This window comes from Paramisgurnus dabryanus, chromosome 11, assembly GCF_030506205.2.
Source record: "Paramisgurnus dabryanus chromosome 11, PD_genome_1.1, whole genome shotgun sequence".
NCBI lineage: Eukaryota > Metazoa > Chordata > Actinopteri > Cypriniformes > Cobitidae > Paramisgurnus > Paramisgurnus dabryanus.
In genome coordinates, this window is record NC_133347.1 from 32765166 (window position 1) to 32786805 (window position 21640).

Sequence of the window (21640 nt, forward strand, 5' to 3'; positions counted from 1 at the left end):
CGGGACTCTGTACAGGGATACGCTTATCGAACAACGACAAAACTTGCTGCTGAACCTCCATAGTATGACGCTTAGTTGGAGAAACTAACTAGCTTGTCACAACTTTTTCACGAAAACATAGTAACTTTATCGCACATTTGTCGTTTAAACCATGTTGGTTTAAACAATATAGTTGATGATGTCAAGTGGGGGGGGGGAGTAGTAATTATTTCTGTTCAGATTCATTTAATGTCAGATCGTTGCTGTAAATAATGTACAATGCATCTAAAGACTGCTTTTGTTGTCATGTTTTAGTTCCCTGTTGTTTAATTTCAAGATATTTTATTCATTCGCAAGTTTCCCAGGGTCTTAAAGCTCGTAGCACAGCGTACATGCACTGTTTTCAAAAACAGTGCTTTAATTCTGTTTACAAACTAAGAGACATGAAATGCATATATATTTTGAATGGCGGCTATAAACTGCACTGCATGTTGCATGCTTATCTTGTTCAAAAGCATGATCAATCTATGTCTACAAGTAATACTAACTAGAAACTTTGCTTCTAACCACAGCGTGTTAACTGATATTTGGAACGATCTACCGTCATATTCCCATCTAAATGGTAAAAACGTAAAAGTCTGCTCATGGTGGCTCTCGTCGCGTACACGTTTATGTCCCAGGCATGCGCCAGTTCAGAAAAATAACAACAAACATGTTGGATTATTTCCATACGTCGGACATGTTGCCATAGCAGCTCTGATAAATATCTTTCCAGCAGTTGTACGAAATATTCACAGCTATTGTTACTGATCAGAGAAGGCACAATAATTACCTGGTTGCCGGGTATTTTCATAAACGTACATGTCCACCTCTCCGGTTTTAATAATAACTTTGTGCACACATGTCAGTTTTCAGAAAATGGTTATTTGACACGTACCGTGTATATATTGTGTAACGAGAAGCTCAAGCCCACGTTAGCCAATCAGAAAACAGCAACAAATCACTTCCTGTTCTTCATTTTTCAAAATAACCATGTATGTGTAAACAATTCAATTCAATTTTATTTATATAGCGCTTTTCACAATTGTCAATTGTTGCAAAGCAGCTTTACATGAGTAGATGTAGAGGAGAACACTGAAAATCAATACATAGTATAAGAAGTAGAATAAAGCGGCTATCGATAAACCGTGTAAGCGAGCGTATTAATAATGTCACGTATACAGTAAAGTGCTAAGTTAAGCCAAAGTTGGCTGACTCTCCCTGGGACTAAAAAACCCCCCTAGGAGAAAACCCGGTAGGAAAAACTCCTAGAAGGACAAAAAACCCTAGGGAGAGATTAATATTTATATATATATAGACACGGTAGGGATAGGAAGCGGGTAAGCGGATTAAACTGGTTCAGCCGGTGGTCGTTGGTCGCGCATCGGCTGGGCATCACGTTGAAGGACAGATCAGTGGTGCGATGACCTTCACAGCAACAGGAACTGGGTCTGTTTGTCTCATAGTCCTCAGGGTCGAGGACGAGACAGGGAGACAAAAACAGAATTCTATTAGCGTAGGGGCCGTTCGCATGTAATGCAAGTGTCATACATTATAGAGGTTTAATTCAGCTCGGTTCCAGACAGGCTAACTATTGCGGCAAGAGTAAATTACCCATATGAGGTATGTGAGTGCTTTGTTCTAGACAAAATAACTACTGCGGGAAAAAGTACATTTATTGGACATTCTATGTGAATGCTTTGTTAAGAAGAATGTCTTAAGTTTAGATTTAAATTGCTCGACTGTGTCTGATGCTCGAACATTTTTTGGTAAGTCATTCCAGAGCTTAGGGGCCAAGTAGGAAAAGGATCTACCACCTTTAGACACTTTTGATATTCTAGGGTTAATTAAGTAACCAGAATTTTGTGATCGCAGTTTACGTGGTGGATTGTATTCTGACAGTTATTCTGTAATATACGAGGGCGCTCGGCCATTTAATGCTTTGTAGGTGATTAGTAATATTTTAAATTTTATGCGATATTTAACTGGTAGCCAGTGTAAAGATGCCAGAATTGGACTAATGTGATCATACTTTTTAGATTGAGTAAGCACTCTTGCGGCGGCGTTTTGAACCAGCTGTAGCTTGTTTACCTGATTTGCATTGCATCCCCCGAGTAACGAGTTACAATAGTTTATTCTAGAGGTCATAAAAGCATGTATAAGCTTTTCTGTATCTGATGCAGACAGCATATGGCGTATTTTTGAGATATTTCTAAGGTGGAAGAATGCTGTGCGACAGACGTTGGAGATATGACTATCGAAAGATAGATTGCTGTCAAACATTACGCCTAAATTCTTAACCGTGGAAGATGGCACCACCGTGCAGCCATCTATGTGCAACTTGTAATCTGACATATTATGTTTGGAGCGATTTGGTTCAATAATAAGTATCTCAGTCTTATTGGAGTTTAGCATAAGAAAGTTATGCGCCATCCAGTCCCTAATATCACTAATGCAGTCTGTTAGTTTAGCAAACTGGTGTGTTTCGCTCGGATGTGACGAGATGTAAAGCTGGGTATCATCCGCATAGCAGTGAAAACTTATGTTATGTTTCCTGATAATGTCTCCTAGAGGTAACATATATAGCAAGAATAGGATAGGGCCTAGAACTGATCCCTGAGGTACGCCGCATTTAACGGGGGAGTGATAGGACTCTTACTCATTTACATAAACAAAGTGATAGCGATTGGTTAGATACGATCTAAACCAGGCTAGCGCCTGACCACTGATGCCAACATAGTTTTCTAGTCTATTAAGTAAGATTGTGTGATCTATTGTGTCAAAGGCTGCACTAAGGTCTAATAATATAAGGAGTGAGATTTCACCACGATCGGATGTTAATAGGAGGTCATTTGTAACTCTAAGCAGCGCTGTTTCTGTGCTATGGTGGGCCTGAATCCTGATTGGAACTTTTCATATGTATTATTATTCGCTATGAATGTGCGTAGCTGGCTTGCCACTACTTTTTCTAATATTTTAGAAAGAAATGGTAGATTTGAGATTGGTCTAAAGTTATTAAGATCTCCCCGGTCAAGGTTTGGTTTTTTAATGAGCGGTCTAATAACTGCTAGTTTGAAAGCTGTTGGAACGTATCCTAATTCTAGCGATGAGTTAAAGATATTAAGTACCGTGTCGGACACTACATGAAATACCTCTTTTAGTAATTTTGTGGGAACGGGGTCTAATATACAGGAAGATGATTTAGATGATGTTACTAATTTAGAGAGCTCTTCTATTGTAGTAGGTTCAAATGACTCAAGATGTTCGTATGGTAAACTAGTGGTAAATGTACTATTGAATTGAATTGAATATGTGTAAACAGGCCCTAATACCTGTTGTCTTTTCTTATGAATAGCAAGTGGCAAATCATGTATCAAACGGGTATTTGATAAAAAAATGATTTTTGATTCAAACTACTCAATGATTTCCCACCTTCTCCAAGTATTTTGTTTGATTTAGTTATTTTAAATACGCCTCATAACAGAAGCTAAATGCACAGCAATTGCTGTTACATGATGTCTTTTAACTATAAATTAAGGCTACGTTTACACGGAAATGATTTGAAAAGAAAACGCAAAAGTGGCGTTGCGTTATCATTTTTTATTCCACGTTTATAAAAGCATTTTGAGGGGGAAATCTGTGTGCATATGGTGACGCAAAAGTGTGTGATATTCAATGTAGTATGCACTCCAGGAGGCTAGGTGTCAATGTGAAGCATGGACACACAACAACACCAAGTCCGTGTGCCTGCGTACAACCTTCTTCCTTGTTCTCCCATGTCTCGTCCAAAGCCGTCTGGTTTGCCTCCAATGAATTGGCACATCGACAATTTGATCGAGGTCATTAATGCACATTTTTGATCAGTAACACTAGCTGTGAATATTTCGTACAACTGCTGGAAAGACAGCAATATTTATCAGAGCTGCTATGGCAACTTAAAGGTCCGACATATGGAAATAATCCAACATGTTTGTTGTTATTTTCCTGAACTGGCTCATGCCTGTGACATAAACGCGTATGCGACGAGAGCCACTGAGAGCAGACATTTGCGTTTTTACCCTTTAGATGGGAACGCGAGGGTAGATTGTTTTAAGATTTCCACTCTGGAGGGTGGTTTAACTTTTTTGCGTTTTTAAGCCGTAAAAACGGCGTCACCATGTAAACAAAAGCATCCGATAAAATATTTTTAAGTTTTCACCCTCGAGTGTTCTCGTGTACACAGGCCCTAAATGAAGGACTCAACATTAGTTCATAAAATTGACCTCAAGCCATGGGCGAGGCTAGCCTCTTTTTAGGGGTGCTTCAGCACCACTAAAAAGGAGCTCAGCACCCCTAAAACTTGGAGCCCGAAATTTATTTATTCTAAAATGTTTGTTCGTCTTTGACAAGGTTAAATAATGTCCAAAACATACTCCGTAGTTTGTGGTTTAAAATGTATATGTTAAGGTAGAAAATTAAAACCTCCCCGCTTAGCAAATGGTGTCATCCTCTTCTTTTACTTCTCTGTACCTGCATCGCCCGAGCGCGAAACACACGCAGAGATAGAATCAGTTAAAAGTGTTGTGATGCAACTTGCTTGCATGAATCTTACAAAATGTTTACGTTATGTTTATAATGAGCGAGTACATCACGAATCAATCTTTCAAGCCGTGTTTTTGTCTTATACTGAATCACCATGGTACATGTATAATAAGTGTTTATTTTCGGATTATTTTATTCTGGCGGGTACCCGCGCGCTGCGGAGTAGTACAGTACCTGGGTGACTCGTCCATAGACTTAAACGGAGAGAAGTAGCACCGGTTACAATGTTCTTCCGCAAGACGCATGCAGTTTGTGCGTCTCAGTGGGTAGTTGCATACGTGTGTCTAAAGTTTATTGTATGATTTATCGTTAATTTGAGACTTATTTTAACAATCGGGAGTCATGTAAACATGACGTCACGTGCGTCTTTTCTGGTCCATCGTCATGAAAACATGGCGTTTGGAACAGAGTGAAAACAAACTACATATCACTGTATAACACCAGTACCGGTAAGTTATGTGTGAAATCACTAACTGTCTGATTATCAAACTAGACAATAAATATTTTTTTAGTTTGTCACATGTAGATTAATATGAAGGGGATAACGTTTTTAACCCTTAGTGCAGGAGTCACAAGTGTTTTGTTTTAGACATATAGTAAAAGTAATGGTTCAATTAAAGGACTGTTAAAAGAAAAGCTGCAAATTAACAAACTATTAATAAACCTACCATATGTGGTAGGCATAAGAGTTATAAATTAGGAGATTTGTCATTTTGACAAAGGCTTAAAAAGACACACTGTATATCCACATAAAACCATACCCACACTGCTGCTGTAGCCCACCTTTTGTCCTGATACTTTAATATGGCATTAATGGAAAAAAGTGCTAGCTCGCCACTAATTAGAAATAAAAAGGTTGGCAAAAAAATGAATCTCAAAACTCATCAGATTGATGCTTTAAAATATGTAATTTTAAAAAAAGTTCTAAGGGGGAGCATGCTCCCGGACCCTAGAGGGGTAATTTTCTTCTCATCTTTTTCACCCCTGACCCGTTTTCATGCCTGAAAGGTCTCCAAAAAAATCTGGATTTTGGAGTTAGTTGAACCAATGTTAAAATGATAGCTATTTTACAATAAACATATTATTGGTTTCTGTAGGAAAAAAGAGTGGGGGGTGGCAGCGGAGCTCATTGGGTGCTCAGCACCCCTAAAGCTCTAACCCTAGAATCGCCTCTGCCTCAAGCGTTGGACTTTTGGCTTTGAGAGCATTTGTTTAGGATTTCTGTTCACAAGGAAGACAAAAGTAGATCACAGAATAACAAACAAAAGTGCCGGCAGCTGAATTTCTGGGGGCTAGTGTGGTGTGTCTTCTGAGAGACTGTGTGTTAATAGACAGTGTCTGTAGGTTTGAAGAGAAAGGCATCGATAAAACTAACAGATGGGTGCATGAATGCATCTGGATTCCCTCCAGCGGAGCTGCAGTAGAAATGATTATAGAGCGCAGACAGGTTAGATTCATCACAGGCCGAGTGCGAGTCTGTGTATGCGCGTGTATTACTGGGAAACAACGGCTTCTTGCCAGTGTGCCACTGTTGTATCGGTAGTAAGACAGTGGGAGTTTTGTGTGAGTAAACCCAGCTGAGCCTTCACTAGGTATTACATTTATAAATATGTTAAAGGAATATTCCTGCTTCAAAACAAATATGGACAGCGTCAGACTGACGATTTCAACAGACAATGATTTTGACTTGTGTGTAAAAAAATACAAATGCAAATAAATGTTTAAAATATGCACTGTAATATTTTTTTATTTACAAACTATTACCACATTAGGATGAGACTGATGTAATGAAATCAATTATTGAAAAGTAATCCTAAAAAAGTTACTTTAAGAATACCAGGAATCTGTGAAGCTCTGATTACATCCACCAACTTTCAGATAACACATAATTTTTACAATCTTTAACAAAATACTTTTAAGTGCTTTAAGAAAGGCTTAAAATGTCTGTGTGTTAACCCTTTCAATGTTGATCAAAATGTTAGTCCAGGGTATTCTAGACAAGAAGATATTAGAGGATATAACACTGAATGATTACCATTATAAATGCCTATGAGCATGTCTCATTATAAATTGCAATTAATTGTCTCACGGTCTGAATAAAACAAAGCCAAGGTCTGGATCTGGCCCACAGTCCGTTTATTGATGACCCCTTATATCCACCTTATTTTCGAACGTGATGTGATGTATTTTCCTTTGATTTTAATAGTCAGCCGGTAGAAAACAGTGTAGTGGGATCACACACAAAACATGATTTAAACAGTTATGATTAATATTTACTACACCTGCCATGTATGAACCAGTGTGAGGATGAAATGAAGAAGTGTCCTGATACAATCACATGAAGATATATTCATTGATTTCATGATGTAGCTCGGGGAGACTGGCTTCAAAACGCAAATATAAAAGCACAGAGACATACCAGTATCTCTACAGTGGGTGTTTGTGAATGGAATGGAATAGACCAAGACTTTGTGTTTTTAACCTTTCAGGTGATGGTTTAAAATGTCACAACTGTCCCTCTGGTGTGAGTTTTTTTTTTAAATGGCAATTTTAAATCGACTTGTTTGAGTTTTTATGGCAACACATGAAACTTCACTGGTCCCACAGTCAGCAGTATCTTCAACACATACCATTCAACACATCGTAAGTTATTTGAACAAACCATAATAAACATAATGAACAATTACATCAGTTTTGTTTTTGATTTATGAAAATATTATTACATCACTTCTTAAACATCACTATGCATTAGATGACATGAGCAAATAAAATTATTTGCATTAACAAAAGTATGCACAAAACTTTAAGAACTATTATAAAAATTAACTAATAAGCAGTTTATGTTGTATAGATTATGTACTGTTATCGCATTTTTGTAATAATATATAGTAGCCAAATAAATAAACCAGCTAACTTTTATTAGCATAATATTAGTTGTTTTAAACAATTATTGTTCACTATCAGTTTCTATGAAAGGTTTTACTGGATGGATGTGTGGATACAGATCATGGGTGCACGTGCACCACATACACATTCAGTTCTGTGTGTGTATTATGGTTAAAACAAATGTTTTGTAGAGATTTACTGTGTTTGAACCAGCTATTATGGCAACTGCGCAAATTATGCCAGTCTTCCTGGATTAAAAAGCCAGTCAAAACGGCACATTCGTGTCTCTCGCAATACAACCACAATTAGCTTTATATTACGACTACAATTAGCGACTACATTGGCTCACCAGAAATCTTACACAAAGGAGCTCAAAGATGGCGATGCCCACATTTACATCAAAAATAAGGTTGATGGAAGATGTGTGTTGTCGTGTCCCCACTATGGTGGAGCAGTTCTCCAAGTTCTTGACACTGAGGTGTCTGTACTCGGCTTGCATTTTTACTTATGCAACTTGTAAATTGATCTAAGGTGGCAGGGTTGTGTAAGCATGGACATGCTACAATGGTTTATACCCTTGTTTCTGACCTTGGCTCGTGCTATAGTCTGCTGCTGTCACAAAAAAAACTCAACATGGATGCATCTCCCCTGGGCTGGGGTTTGGTATTCGATGGCCATCCAGCTTGTGGCCTTTTGGGGGACCTCATCATTATTGGCACATACAGTAGACTGCCTAAACACTTCCTCCTGTTGTTGAAGGGCTACCATGTGTTGTGCTGCATAGACAACACTACATTGGTCACTTACATCAGCCACTAGGGTGGGCTGAGTTCATGCCTCCTTTTCATGCTGTTTCAGGCAGAAACAGAAATGCTCTTTCTAAATTAATCAAAATGTAGCACAACTCGTGCTAATATACATGACTATGGGGCTTCTCGGGTGCTGCAAGCAAATCACTCCGTCCAAGTAGCAGTGCTTCGCCTTCTGAGAATATAGTTCCCAGTATGTATACTGTTAAAAGATGGCTGTGTCTCATATGACCTTGTTATTTGTACATGGTGTGACTATACAAATCACAACACATAAATGTGACAAAAAGGTTGGCGTAATTTTGTCACTTATTGGGAGCAGTATGCTAGCTGGAGCCATTTACTTCCAGTCTTTGTGCTAAGCTAAGCTAGTAGGGGCTGCGTCCGACAGAGTTATAGCACACACGGAGATGAGAAAGGTATGTATGGACTTATCTAACTCTGGGGGATACAGTGAATAAGCTAAATTCCCAAAATGTGGGCGTGTTCCTTTAAAAAAGGCTGCCGGGGAATGAGTTAACTAATAAAGATGAATGCCTGGTTAACCACCTGTTCATAGATTTTTTACTTATTTTAGCCTTTCATGGTAGAATATGTTCTTGTTAGGAATGCCAGTAAGTATTCAGCATCCAAGTAGATTGTGAGTCACGATGGCATTAAACAAATAAAAGCTGTTCACACAAGCTGTCATGCTAACCGCTGGAAGGGCTAATACAGAATACATAGGAAACATGTTTTTCTCCAGACTGTTCACCGTTTGTTAAAATATTCCGGAACCTGTTTCTATGGTAACAGTTCATTATGAAGTTATTTTACTGGACCATTATGATAATAAGAAAGAGTGATAGAGAGGCTTACATACAAGGTTATGCCATTTTACTGAAGAGGCGATAGAAGGTAGAAAAAGAGGGAATTTTTGTCATTTTTACTTGTGACACTCAGCATTTCAAGAGGAGAAATTTGTTATAATCGTCACAAGATATTTAATCAAAGAGCTGTGTGCTCACGGCGAGATGGCCTCCTTTGGGATTGGCTTTCTAATTGCTCTTTTTCCATTGGGTGCCCACTTCTCTTTCTCTTAGCTGGAAACTTACAGCATTTTTGACAGTGCAGTTAAGTGCATTAAGGGCATCATTAGTGTGTAAAGTGATTGTTTTTACATACAAACAGCTCTCTTTGATGTTTTTTATTTTGCCTTTTTGAGATACTCCAGATTTACTTTCAATGTAAAATCAGATTTTTACTGGAATGTGGATATGCAAATTAGCAAATGGAAATTCTTACCATCATGGAAGCATTTAAAGGAAAAAATAGAGGTGGTTTCAAATGTCTCCTCCATAATTCAAGTGTATCTCTCAGTGCCCATCATGCGAGTGAGTCAGCTCGACCTTCATTTTACCTTACCAAAGGCATATGGAGACAGACAGATAGGGCTGCATGAATTTAAATAACTGTAATGCTCAGTCCCATTGTCCATAAAATTGAGATATTATCCTTACAGCACAGAAAATAAAATTGCTCCTGTTTGTATGTGTATTTCTGGTTTATTCTGTTTGATATTTTGCCTTAACTACTAGACCATAAAGCAACAGAAATGTTCTGGAATACCATTACTGTTATGTGTTTTTCTGTCTGAAGTGAAATGAACCGAGTCACATAGCTGCTCACAAGCATGGGTTGTGTTTCGAATGCTGGTGGTCTCGCATGTGATGCCAGTTTGTTGGAATTTTTATCAACCAGCTATACCTATCCAGTCATCCTTGTAAACCAGCACGATACAAACTACCTTGATTATGGACATGCTGTTTTTGTTTAACAAACATAACTGGTTTTGGTACAGGGAGGTCTACCAGATGTTGTACGAGTTTGACATTGGCCTCACCAGCTGTTTGCTCAGCTGATACTGTACTGTATGTGTGAATGCCTACAGGTGGCTGATCAAACGTAAATCCTTAAATTCACAGTGGTCACTTTTATCACATTCACGCAAAACCCAGCAGCTGTTTTCTGTTTCTGTCAGATTTACAGCAAAGTCGACACCAGCTGATGGTTGTAAAGAGACTCAAGAGAGAGTTTTTGGAGGTGGGGTGTGTTTTCAGCTTGCCATGTGTAAATTGAGGAAATCTCACTTGGAGATGGACTCCCAGGAGTCTGTCTCTAAAACTGTCTCATACAGTCAGCTCAAGTAGTCAAGTCTCTGCCTGTATGATGTCAAGGGAGCTTACAAAACAAACACGAAATAGACATCAGCTCCATAAAAAAAATCCTTATGAGTGCTTTTCTGTATCTGTCATATTATAGAGCTATTCAGGTAATCTCATGAATCCCCAAAGAAAACCTCAATAATCACATACTCACTCTTTATAGTTATGATGCTACAGTCAATACGTTTACTGTACATGCACCCTCATAATTTGATGATATTGACATTTTGGCATCAACCAGCCAATAAAACATAAAGATAAGAAAAAAATGTGCTGCTTTTAACTCAATTTAAAAATCTATTTAAAGTAGTCAATAATTGTATCAGTTAAAACTCATCTTTGAGCATCATAACATCATATAAAAGTTTTACCTGTCACAGTAATTTCTTTATGCTTTAAAAGACCTTGAATGTAACTCTCCACTCCTGCCTTATTTAGTATAGGCGGATCTATGAATATGCTAATGAGTCCCTTTCTACTTAACCGCACAGTGCAGACCATATATATGAATATGCTAATTACTCCCCACCACCACTCTTTCAAACTACCACGGACTATAGATGGATATGTTAATAGATGCTATATCCGACAGTTTTTAGACAAATAACTGCTAAGTCCTGCACACAGTGCATACATGATCTGCGCATTTGCAGCACTCATTTTTTTATCGCTGGTTAGAGTATTCACACTGCAAGTGTGAGCAGAATGTGTGAGCATTACAGAAGAAGAGCTGAAGCAACAGTGCTGCAATCGTTTTAGTGCCAACTTCCAACTCGTTTAACTGTGATGATGTGATTGGTTTGTGATGTAGGAAACCAAGGAGATTGGGTTATGATCGGAATAAACTTTAAAATGTTAAGGTGACCAAATCAAGGCCAGTACTTTCTTTAAAAAAAAAAAAAATAATAGCAGGAGAAAGTCTTTGAAAAGTAGCCGATCAGCCCCCTCATCATCAGCCTGTAACAACACAGCACCTGCACACATACTGTAACTTAAAAGGTTCTTCAAACTTTAAAGCCACCAAAACTGAAGCAGATGTAAGAAGCAGCTTAACCTCATGAAAAGCTCGCTGACATGCTAATGTCCAAACAAATCAGCCCTAAACAGCTGAGTTTGGGAAGTCACCACCGTTGAAAAGTTACGATGGCAACCAACTAAGTCTAAAAATCATTAATCTTTGAAAGCTGTGGCATTTCGCAACCCAAAATTCATAACGTTGTATGACAGTAAGCCTGCAAAAGCAATAAAGGTGGAAATGTCTTGTGCCCGGGAGGTCAAGGGAATCTGCCAATACCAATTAGAAATCAAATTTGTTCATGAATTTGGTAGAGTCTGATGCAATGCAATCCTCAACCAGAGGAAGTGAAAAAGATTTGGGCTTTGTTACCTTATTTAGGTAACAAATGAGTTGGGTTTTGTTATCTGTTCTGATGGAGAAGGAGAGACTGAAGACTGGGTGAGACAATCTTAACTCATCCTTCGCCAGCCCTTTTTTTAAAAAAGTTGCTGCCAGCATTTTTTGTGATTTTGTGCCTTCCAGGAAAAAAAGTTCTATAAATATATAAACATAAAAAAATATATCAAATAAAAAAACAGACCCTCCGCTTTCAAACAAACAAACAAACAAAATGGTAATAAAACTTTTATCCTATCTTCATTTTTTCTCTTTTTTAACCTCTTAAATATGGTTAGGCTTCTTCAAAAATTTTGAGTTAGAAATTTAGTAGAGATCAGATTCAGAATGATTATCAAAACATAAACTGAGTTTAAAATTAATTTAATTCGTTTTTGGTTCAGTTTTTTGATAAATTAAAATTTTATGAATTATCCATCTAGTGGATAATAGTGGAAATGCAGATTACTGTAAAAACACCACTGGCAGGGAAATGTTTTCTTTAAAGCGTAACTAAACCCCTGGTCAGAGCCTGACTCCACCCACTGCAATATTTGAAAAATGCAAGAAAAGTGGGCAGATCCCAACGGAGATAGAGGGGACGAACTAAGTGTGTGGTGAGATCGTAACAAGGGCGTGGTGAGCTTGAACCTCCTTACGTCACGAGTCATTTCTTGGACCCAACATCCAATAGGAAAATTCAACTGCAGTAGCCACCGTTCAACCTCAAGAGGGCAGCACTCAGACGTTTTTACACCATATATTGTAGTATTGAAACACTTTATATCCAAATGTCAAAAAACTTACTAAAATCAATGAACAGCACTAATAAAACATCATTCTTACAGATCATTAACTAAAAAAAGTTGGTTTGGGGTTTAGTTACTCTTTAATAGTTTATTCCGATCATAACCCAATTGTCATTGTCGGGAAAAGAGTTAAATCTAGTCGTCAACAGGTGCGACTCATCACCAGCCACCATACACAAACCACCACTAATCACCTGAAACTTACATAAAACACAAAGAAAAAATAACGACCTACACACGGGTCGTAACAGCAATTACACTTTAATTGTGTAAACACAATTTTTATTCACCACTGTGTCAAATAATAAAATACGACCATAGGAACCTGTTTGTCATTTAAAGTAAATATTTTAAAACAATGGCCAGTAACACTCCTACCATATGTCAGTTTATCATTTGTGCTGTCCATTGGACTAACCACAATTATAATAAGAAGAACAATAAAAACTTCATGTAGGTTTTTGCCCATTGACAATAGTCAGACATAATGATAACGTTGATAGTGTTAGCCTTCATGACCATAGTTGGCTTGTTTGCCCATAAATGTTTTAAATAATTATTATACTATTTGTATTATCATCATAGTTTGACATTAACATTCCTGCATAACCTGTTCTTGCGACACCAACGTGTATATCAGAGGTGCCCAATCCTGCTCCTGGCAATCGACTGTCCTGCAAAGTTCAGCTCCAACCCAAATCAAATACACCTGAAGCAGCTAATCAAGGTTTTCAGGATCACTTGAAAATTGAAGGCAGGTGTATTTGATTAGAGTTGGGCCTGAACTCTGCAGGATAGTCGATCGCCAGGAGCAGGATTGGGCACCCCTGGTGTATTACGTGCTTTTCCTCTCTTGTATTCCCCCAGCTCAGACTTCTCATGCGAGTTAGCTTGCAATGAAAATGTAAATAATATTAGTTATTTATTCAGATTTTTAAATTATTTATTCTCAAAAGGGAGGAAAATATATAACATCAGACAGTTTATATGTCCCAGGTGCTAAAAGAATGGAAATGTCTCTATCCCATACTTTTATGTCTGTTCAGATGATTCACCTCCAGCCAGCAGCATTCTCATGTTTATGCAATAGTGACCTTGCTTATCAGTTTTAACATCCAATGACTTCCCAGTATTTAGCAAAATTCTGAAGAGCTCTATGCCAATCCCTAGTGAGCTGCCTACATACCTACATATTTTTAAGCATGCATTGTTGCACATGTGATGCTGTTTCACACTTTAGGCAACATTGTGTTGGATTTCTGTGTTTAACATTATAGTAACTTACTTGTTTAGGCCAAAAACAAGTGGTGTGCTGTATGTGCTCATTTGCAAAGGAGATAACTGCAGAGATGACTTGAGTCAACTACAAACACAGTAAATGAACTGTTAAAGACTTTTTATAAATTTGAAGTTAATATTGGCCTAAATGAACTATCATGTAGAAGGGGTTTTGAGAGGCACAAACTTAATGTAAGTGATGGTGGAAAACTGGGTGAACTGCTTATTTTAGGGCTGAGCTGTGAAAAACTGACATTTCCCATTCAGACAGATATTGTGATTCAGTATAAGTGCTCTGTTTCCAGCGTGACTGATGGTGACCTGTTCTGACCAAAGAAATGTATAATTCATAAAGCTCTGAACTTTCTCTCAGCCATGTGATGGGGAATTTATACATGTAGCATCACTAAATATACTTTAGAAATCATGATGTACAGCAACACATCTGGTGTTAACCTTCGTATTGTTATGCATTATGAAAGTGTATGCTGTCATACAACAGTAGATTTCACATCACAGACTTATACTATTACTAAAACACTGCAATAATGGGGACAATGGCAATATTGATACACTCCCTTTTTCTCAAAATATCTTTTGATTTTATTGGCAAACCAAAAGTATATTTAATTAAGTTAATATTTAGCATATATTTAAAATTTATTTTGGCCAGAAAATGTATTTTTTACCGTATGGGATGTTATGGGTGTGACAATTATGGAGTTTGCTGGCACTTAACTATAGAAAAAAACTTTTACTTAAACCACCAAATATTGACATCTGAGATATATGGTTAAAAACCATATGCTTTTTCGCATCCTGCTCTTGTAGGCCTACATGATTAATCACTTCCTAGTGATCAGGTTATATGACTAAATAAATCTAATGTTTTATCATATAGGTTTTGGTTGCAATAAACATGTTTTACTTGTCTGTTGTTGTCAGGTGTGACTATGAAGCTGATGGATGAGGTGGCAGGGATTGTTGCTGCACGTCACTGCAAGACAAACATTGTGACGGCATCTGTGGACGCCATCAACTTCCATCGCAAGATTAAGAAAGGTAATAAGGAAAATAAATACAAATCTTGAAACACCTTTATTATTTAAGGGATAATGTATAGACAGCAGGTTTAAAGCAGAAATATGCCCTGAAATAAGGGGCTTATTTCATGATAACAACCTGCTGCCTGTACATTATCCTGCTTATTACCCTAATAAGTAAAGAAGGAACATTAAATGTTGATTTGAAATATTTCATTTGCTAATTTTTAACGAATGCAGACCTACTGTGAGGAAAACCTGTTTACTTTCGGTTTTAAGATACTGTAAGATGCTCAAATGTCACAAACACAATATTTGGTTAATAATTTGTAAATATAATGTAATATATGTTATTAAAAGACATAAACTGTACCTAAACGTTGCGACTGGACAATCAGAATTAAGCATTTTAGTGAAAGCAGAAAACAAAATCTTCCATTAACATTAAGACTGTATTCTTCTGCTAGCCAGCAAAACCTTAAACTCTTGTATAATAACACAAATGCTCCTGCACCTCCTCTTATAGACATCCCTTAACATACAATCCCCAAAAAGGAAACCCGCAATGATTACTTTTAAACTTGTTCTTTATTATAAGGCCTGCCGAACATTTTGAACTCTTTAAATCTCTTTTCCAAAATAAGATCTTCCAGTTATGATGAAATGAAGATATACATAGACTGACAGGACGATCTTTAAATAGCACTGTTAAATACAGTAAATGGGTTTGTGGAAAATTGGAGAGAGTACATCATCCATCGCTTAATAATACTGTCTGGACTGTGATTTGATGGACTGGTTTAGAAGAAGAGTCATTTCTTTCCAGGTCTCCGTAGAAGTTTGGTCTTTTCTAGCATGTGTTTATTAAAGTACAGTAATAAATCAGTTTAAGACGACATGCTGTATTATCACTCTGGAAGAAGACAGGTCAGTTGTGTTCAGGAAGGGATGAACATGGTCTCAGCATTAACACTTAAATAGGCAGAGGCCTTCGAGCAATGAATAATTGGTATTAACAGGCCTTGAGTTGAAAGTGTGCCAAGAAAACATTTTCCCACCACACCATTGCACCAACCACTGTTTTTACAGTATGTTCATAGTGTCCAATATGAACATATGAATAAAGTATTTTGCAATTTGTAAAGTTATTTCAGGATTAGATGTTTAGAATCGCAACACATGAATCAGAATCGTTTTTGAAGAAGATGTCAACCCATTAACATTTTTGCATTATAGCAGATCTGGGTTTGAAGTCAGATACTGTACTGTAATACCAGCCAGATACTGTAAATGAAACAGAAAATGTACACTATGTGCGAGCATTAAACAGCAGCTGGACCTTTGGAGTTTGTCATGTGGGCACAGCGCTAACATCACGTGGGTCTGTTAAATGTGATGTGATGAAAGACGACAACGGCCTCATTGATGTTCAGTGTTTACACAATGAAAAGACTCCTGGCTGTGTTTCATGTTTTTCACCTCAGCAGAGACGTTTTCATCTTCAGATCAGCCGTCTTCCTCGCCCCTTAGGTCTCTGCGATTCACCGTTCTCCTGCAAAGATGAATAATTAATTTCCTTTATTATCGTGTTTATTACTTTTTCCATGTATTCATTACTCACCCGACTGACTCGTCCTTTGAATGTAACCAAAGATAGTATCAAAACTATTCATGTGCTAATATGCCACATGGCCAGTAAATCATATAAAGGGGGTGTACATGTAGAGAAAATGCTTTTTGCATGCTACAAAATCTTGCTGGTAAAAAGACGCCTCAGATTAAAATACTGCTGAAGTCTCATGTGTTTTTCTGACAGGAACTCAATAAACCTTTCAGCATTTTGAATTATTTAGTTGATTTGGTTAAGCCTCAACTCATCTGTATTCACCACTTTGGATTTTTAGAGCCCATAGTAGTAAAAACATTACACAGATATTGATGTACCTTATATTAATACATGTTCTGGGTATTGTTCTCTCTCTCTCTCTCTCTCTCTCTCTCTCTCTCTCTCTCTCTCTCTCTCTCTGTTGTATTTCCATTTAGGCATTTAGCAGACGCTTTTATCCAAAGCATAAATGGAGAAACAATAAAACGATTTGTCATAGAGAGAAAATATTACAAGGAGTTTAAGGGAATAAAATATTATAAGAGTTGGACAACAATTGACTTAAATCGATTCCTTATTAAATGATGGTTCACTTTTTGTGCTGGGAAAGTTGGTTTGTGTACTGTAACTACTGTATGATCAAATATTCTTCTTTATCTTGTAAAGTAACACACAAGTTGACTGTAAGTGGTGATGTACTGTCGGTCGATGTTTTCCAGATGTTCTGTTTGATATATTTTAAACATTAGTGTCCCTTACTGGAATCAGTGAAGTTTATAATAAGGTCTAATGGTCAGGTCAGATGTCTGGTATGCTTTAAACTTGTCTTAGACTCCTCATGGCATTTTTTGTAAACATTACATTATAACTGAGACTACAGGATTCTACAGTGTCTCATGTGATCTACAGCAAAGGTGTACTGGAAAAAAATTAATTGAATGCCTTATGCAGCAAAAAAATTTTTTTTTGCACAAATTGAAATATGCACACTCTTAGAAAAAAGGGTACAAAAGCTGTCACTGCGGCAGCACCCTTTCAAAAAGTCCACATTTGTACCTCAAGGGTATGTATTGGGCCCTCTTTAAGTAAGCATTCCAGTGACCCTTTTTCTGACAGTGCTCTATATACGTATGACGCTTTTCCACTGCATGGTATGGCTCAGTACTGCTCACTTTTGATGGATTTTGCACTGTGTACAATAAGATGTTCCAAGCAGGCCGTCCCAATATTCAAATGTGATGTGTAAACACTGAAAATCACTTATTGGTCAGAGAGAATCGTCAAAATCATCTTAATGCAAGATTAGCTTACCCTCGCGTTGTTGGGCAAACCAAGTGATTTCACGGCAGTAGAGGCAGCCCAACTATAATCCTATTCACTTTGCAGTACTGCATTGCAGTGGAAAAGCAAACTTGAGCCAAAGTAAAGCAGGCCGAGTCGTGTCAAGCCTAGACGTACCACACAGTGGAAATATGGCGCTTTTCCATTGCATAGTACCATAGTGTTTGGTTTGGGTCAGCTTACTTTTGGGGGCTTTTCCACTGGGTGCATTACGTAGTACCAAATACTTTTTTCGTACCACCTCAACCTGAGCTGATACCAAAATGTGATGCGAAAACACTGTAGATCACTGATTTGTCTGAGAGAATCGTCACTATCAGCGTCATTGCTATAATGTAAAAATTAGATTTACCTTCGTGCTAGCTTGCACTGTCTTGAGCAAACATGTTATTATCTGTGATCTGCTATAAGTTCCCAAACTCCCTTTTAGCGATGAAAAACATTCTCAGAAACAGAAACACCATACCAATTTTTCCAGACTTGCAGCTTGTGGCAGCACATTCGCGACGCGCACATCTGCATATTTGCTTAAATGCAACTTAAATAAGGCTCAGCGGAGCTCGTCGACTGATGCCACGGGTGTTTATACAGAAACTGTCATGTGAGACAAAGGTAGTGATAAACGCGATGTGCAAACATCTATTTGTGGTGGTCAATTTTAAATTTGTGGCGGACTGAGAAATAAATAAATGTATGGGAATGCACAACGACCCTCTCACTTGTATGATGTCACAGCAGTAGACAGCACAAATATAAAGACACGCTTATAATCCCTCCCACCCTGAAGTATTACTAAACTTGATGGAAAAGCTAACCAAGCCAAAGTGAGGTGAGTTGACCCAAACCGTGGGGTACTATACAATGGAAAAGCACCAATAGTTTTTCTATATAGTAGCTCAGCTGGTTGTGGTTGTTGCAACAGCAAGATCATTGGTTTGTCTCCCAGGGAACATAAAGCCTTTAAATAAAACTTTTGTTTGCCATCTGCCAAATGTTAGATGTTATTATGCCCACCCATTTTATATTACTGTATTATAGTCAGGCTGTTTTGTAGCCACATGTTTGAAAGAAATTTAAAACATATCAAATCTAAAAAAATACATTTTTAGGAAATTGGAATTGAAGGCAGAATAGAGATGTCATATAAATATAATAAATGAAAAAGATTACTTGTTCTTAAAGATTATACTTGTTGGGAATTCTTTACATTTGTTCACGGCCGCATGAATTAAACAGAAAGACAGTGAAGGATCTATATAAAAAATCATACATCTTTCCTCAGGCTTAGTTTCCATGGAAATAAAGATTAGACATATACATCAAAGAGCATGGGAAATGGATCCAACGGTCTCCTGTCTTGCTGCATGACTGTAAATTGCCATGAATGTTTTAAATAGGCAAGTGCACCTTTATTAAATCATTGCTGCACCTATCTCACAACACCATTAAATGCATAAAACTACATTTTTGTATTTCTTTTTCCCAGAATCCATAACATATATAGGGTATATAGAAGATAATGAGGTTTGTCTATTCATGGACTGTGTTTAACAGCAGCAGGTGGTGAGCCGCGTCACTGGCAGGGCTTGTTTAATGAAAAAAAGCAATGCTTTGAAAAGACCTTGCTGGATTAGATCAAAGCAAGGGGACAGGTAGTCTGAACCTCAGAACGCACTGAACGGTTGCTGAACGTTGATGAGTAAGGTGCGCAAAACTGAAAACAGGATTTCTAAACGTCTCGGTTACGGATGTAACCCTCGTTCCCTGAAGGAGGGAACGGAGACGTCACGTCGTGACCGACGAATTGGGAACTCGCTTAGAGAGACCAATCTGCTTCGAATACTACTAAAACGCCAATGAACTTGGCATTGAGATATTTGCATAATGCTGGCGCCGCCCCGCCAGGTGCGTATATAAGCAGCAGGTGCAAATAAGGAAATTAGCTTCTTTTTCGCTGAGAAAGCCGGAAAGTGTGACCGGCCGTAACAGCAGGTGGCAGCACCTGTGGCGACGGGACGTGACGTCTCCGTTCCCTCCTTCAGGGAACGAGGGTTACATCCGTAACCGAGACGTTCCCTTTCAGTCGGTCACTACGACGTCACGTCGTGACCGACGAATTGGGAATCCCTATCAAAACGCCACTAGGGGCTGACCTCTTCCAGTGACTGCGTAAAAGCCCTCCGGTTCCACTTAAGGAGGAGGAGGTAGGTTTTAAGGCAGAAGGCCGGGCACTAGATGTTCCTTTAACCCCACAGAAGTGCCAGCGACTGGGAAGCGCCCTACCTGAGCGGGATAGGAACGCTGCGGAAGCCACCACCCGTCTTAAGGGCTAATGGTGGGCGAAAGTCAACCGTAGTTGAGGAATAAAGACAGCCGTGGCTGTGTAAGCAAAGCAGTGCTCTGCTAAGGGAAACGTGGGCTGGTAGGATTAACCCCACGGAAAAATACTCACAAAGGAACCCGGTGGGACACAATGTGGAGCCCGAGCCAGACACGTAGGTTCGCGAGGATACAGCTAGTGAAAGGCTGACAGCCAATGCTCCGCAACAAAGGCTGCCAGGGCAGCGGAGGAAGAACAATTCAAACCATTACGCATTTTTGTTCTGAAGGCCTTCCATACTGACACAGTTATGAAGCATCAGTTGGAGGCTGCAAGCCGACCTGTGAGACTGTTCTCCGTGCTCCCCCTGGTGAGGAAAGAACACGAGAGGATACAGGCTCAATACGAACACTGTAAAATCTAATGAACGTATTAGGTGTCGCCCAACCAGCAGCTCTACAGATGTCTGTTAGCGAGGAACCACGAGCTAAAGCCCAAGATGAGGCAACGCTCCGTGTGGAGTGCGCTCTCAAATTAAAGGGGCAAGGAATACCCTGAAGATTATAAGCCAGGGTGATAGTATCAACTATCCAATGAGACATCCTCTGCTTAGTGACAGCTTTCCCTTTCTGCTGGCCACCATAACAAACAAAGAGCTGGTCTGAGGTCCTGAGGCTTTGCGTGCGATCCACGTAGAGTCGCAGTGCGCGTACGGGGCACAACAAAGCCATGGTTGGGTCTGCGTCCTCCGGAGGCAGCGCTTGCAAGCTCACCACCTGGTCTCTGAAAGGAGTGGTGGGAACTTTGGGCACGTAGCCTGGTCTGGGCCTCAATGTTACGCTCGAGGCAGCAGGACCAAACTGAAGGCACGAGTCGTCAACAGAGAATGCATGTAAATCCCCTACTCTCTTCACTGAGGCCAATGCTAGCAGGGTCAGAGCTTTCATTGATAAAAGCTTCAGACTCACAGACTGCAAAGGCTCGAACGGGGGGGCCTGAAGGGCTTTCAGCACCATGGACAGGTCCCAGGGAGGAATAGAAGGAGGGCGCGAGGGGTTTAGCCTACGAGCGCCTCTTAAAAATCTAATAACCAAATCATGCTGGCCAACTGATCTGCCGTTAATAAGTGAGTGATGAGCAGAAATAGCAGCGATATCAACTTTAATGGTGGAGGGTGACAGCCTACCGTCTAACCTATGTTGAAGATATAAAAGCACGATGTTAATAGGGCATTCTCTGGGGTCCTCGCGTTGCGAAGAGCACCAGGTGACGAAAAGGTTCCATTTAAACGCGTAAGCCCGTCTCGTAGACGGAGCTCGTGCCGCGTTGATTGTGTTAGATACCGCTTGCGG

The 21640-nt window shown here is 38.9% G+C and overlaps 1 protein-coding gene across 3 annotated transcripts in view; it reads left to right on the forward strand.

Annotated features, from left to right (window-relative positions):
- acot7 (acyl-CoA thioesterase 7) overlaps window positions 1-21640 on the forward strand; it is an 81658-nt gene that overhangs the window by 39540 nt on the left and 20478 nt on the right. For all 3 annotated transcript variants that reach the window (XM_065247830.2, XM_065247831.2, XM_065247832.2), the window contains one exon: window positions 14924-15040. In XM_065247830.2, the coding sequence (XP_065103902.1) occupies window positions 14924-15040 (117 nt within the window). The remainder of the gene's footprint in view (window positions 1-14923; window positions 15041-21640) is intronic.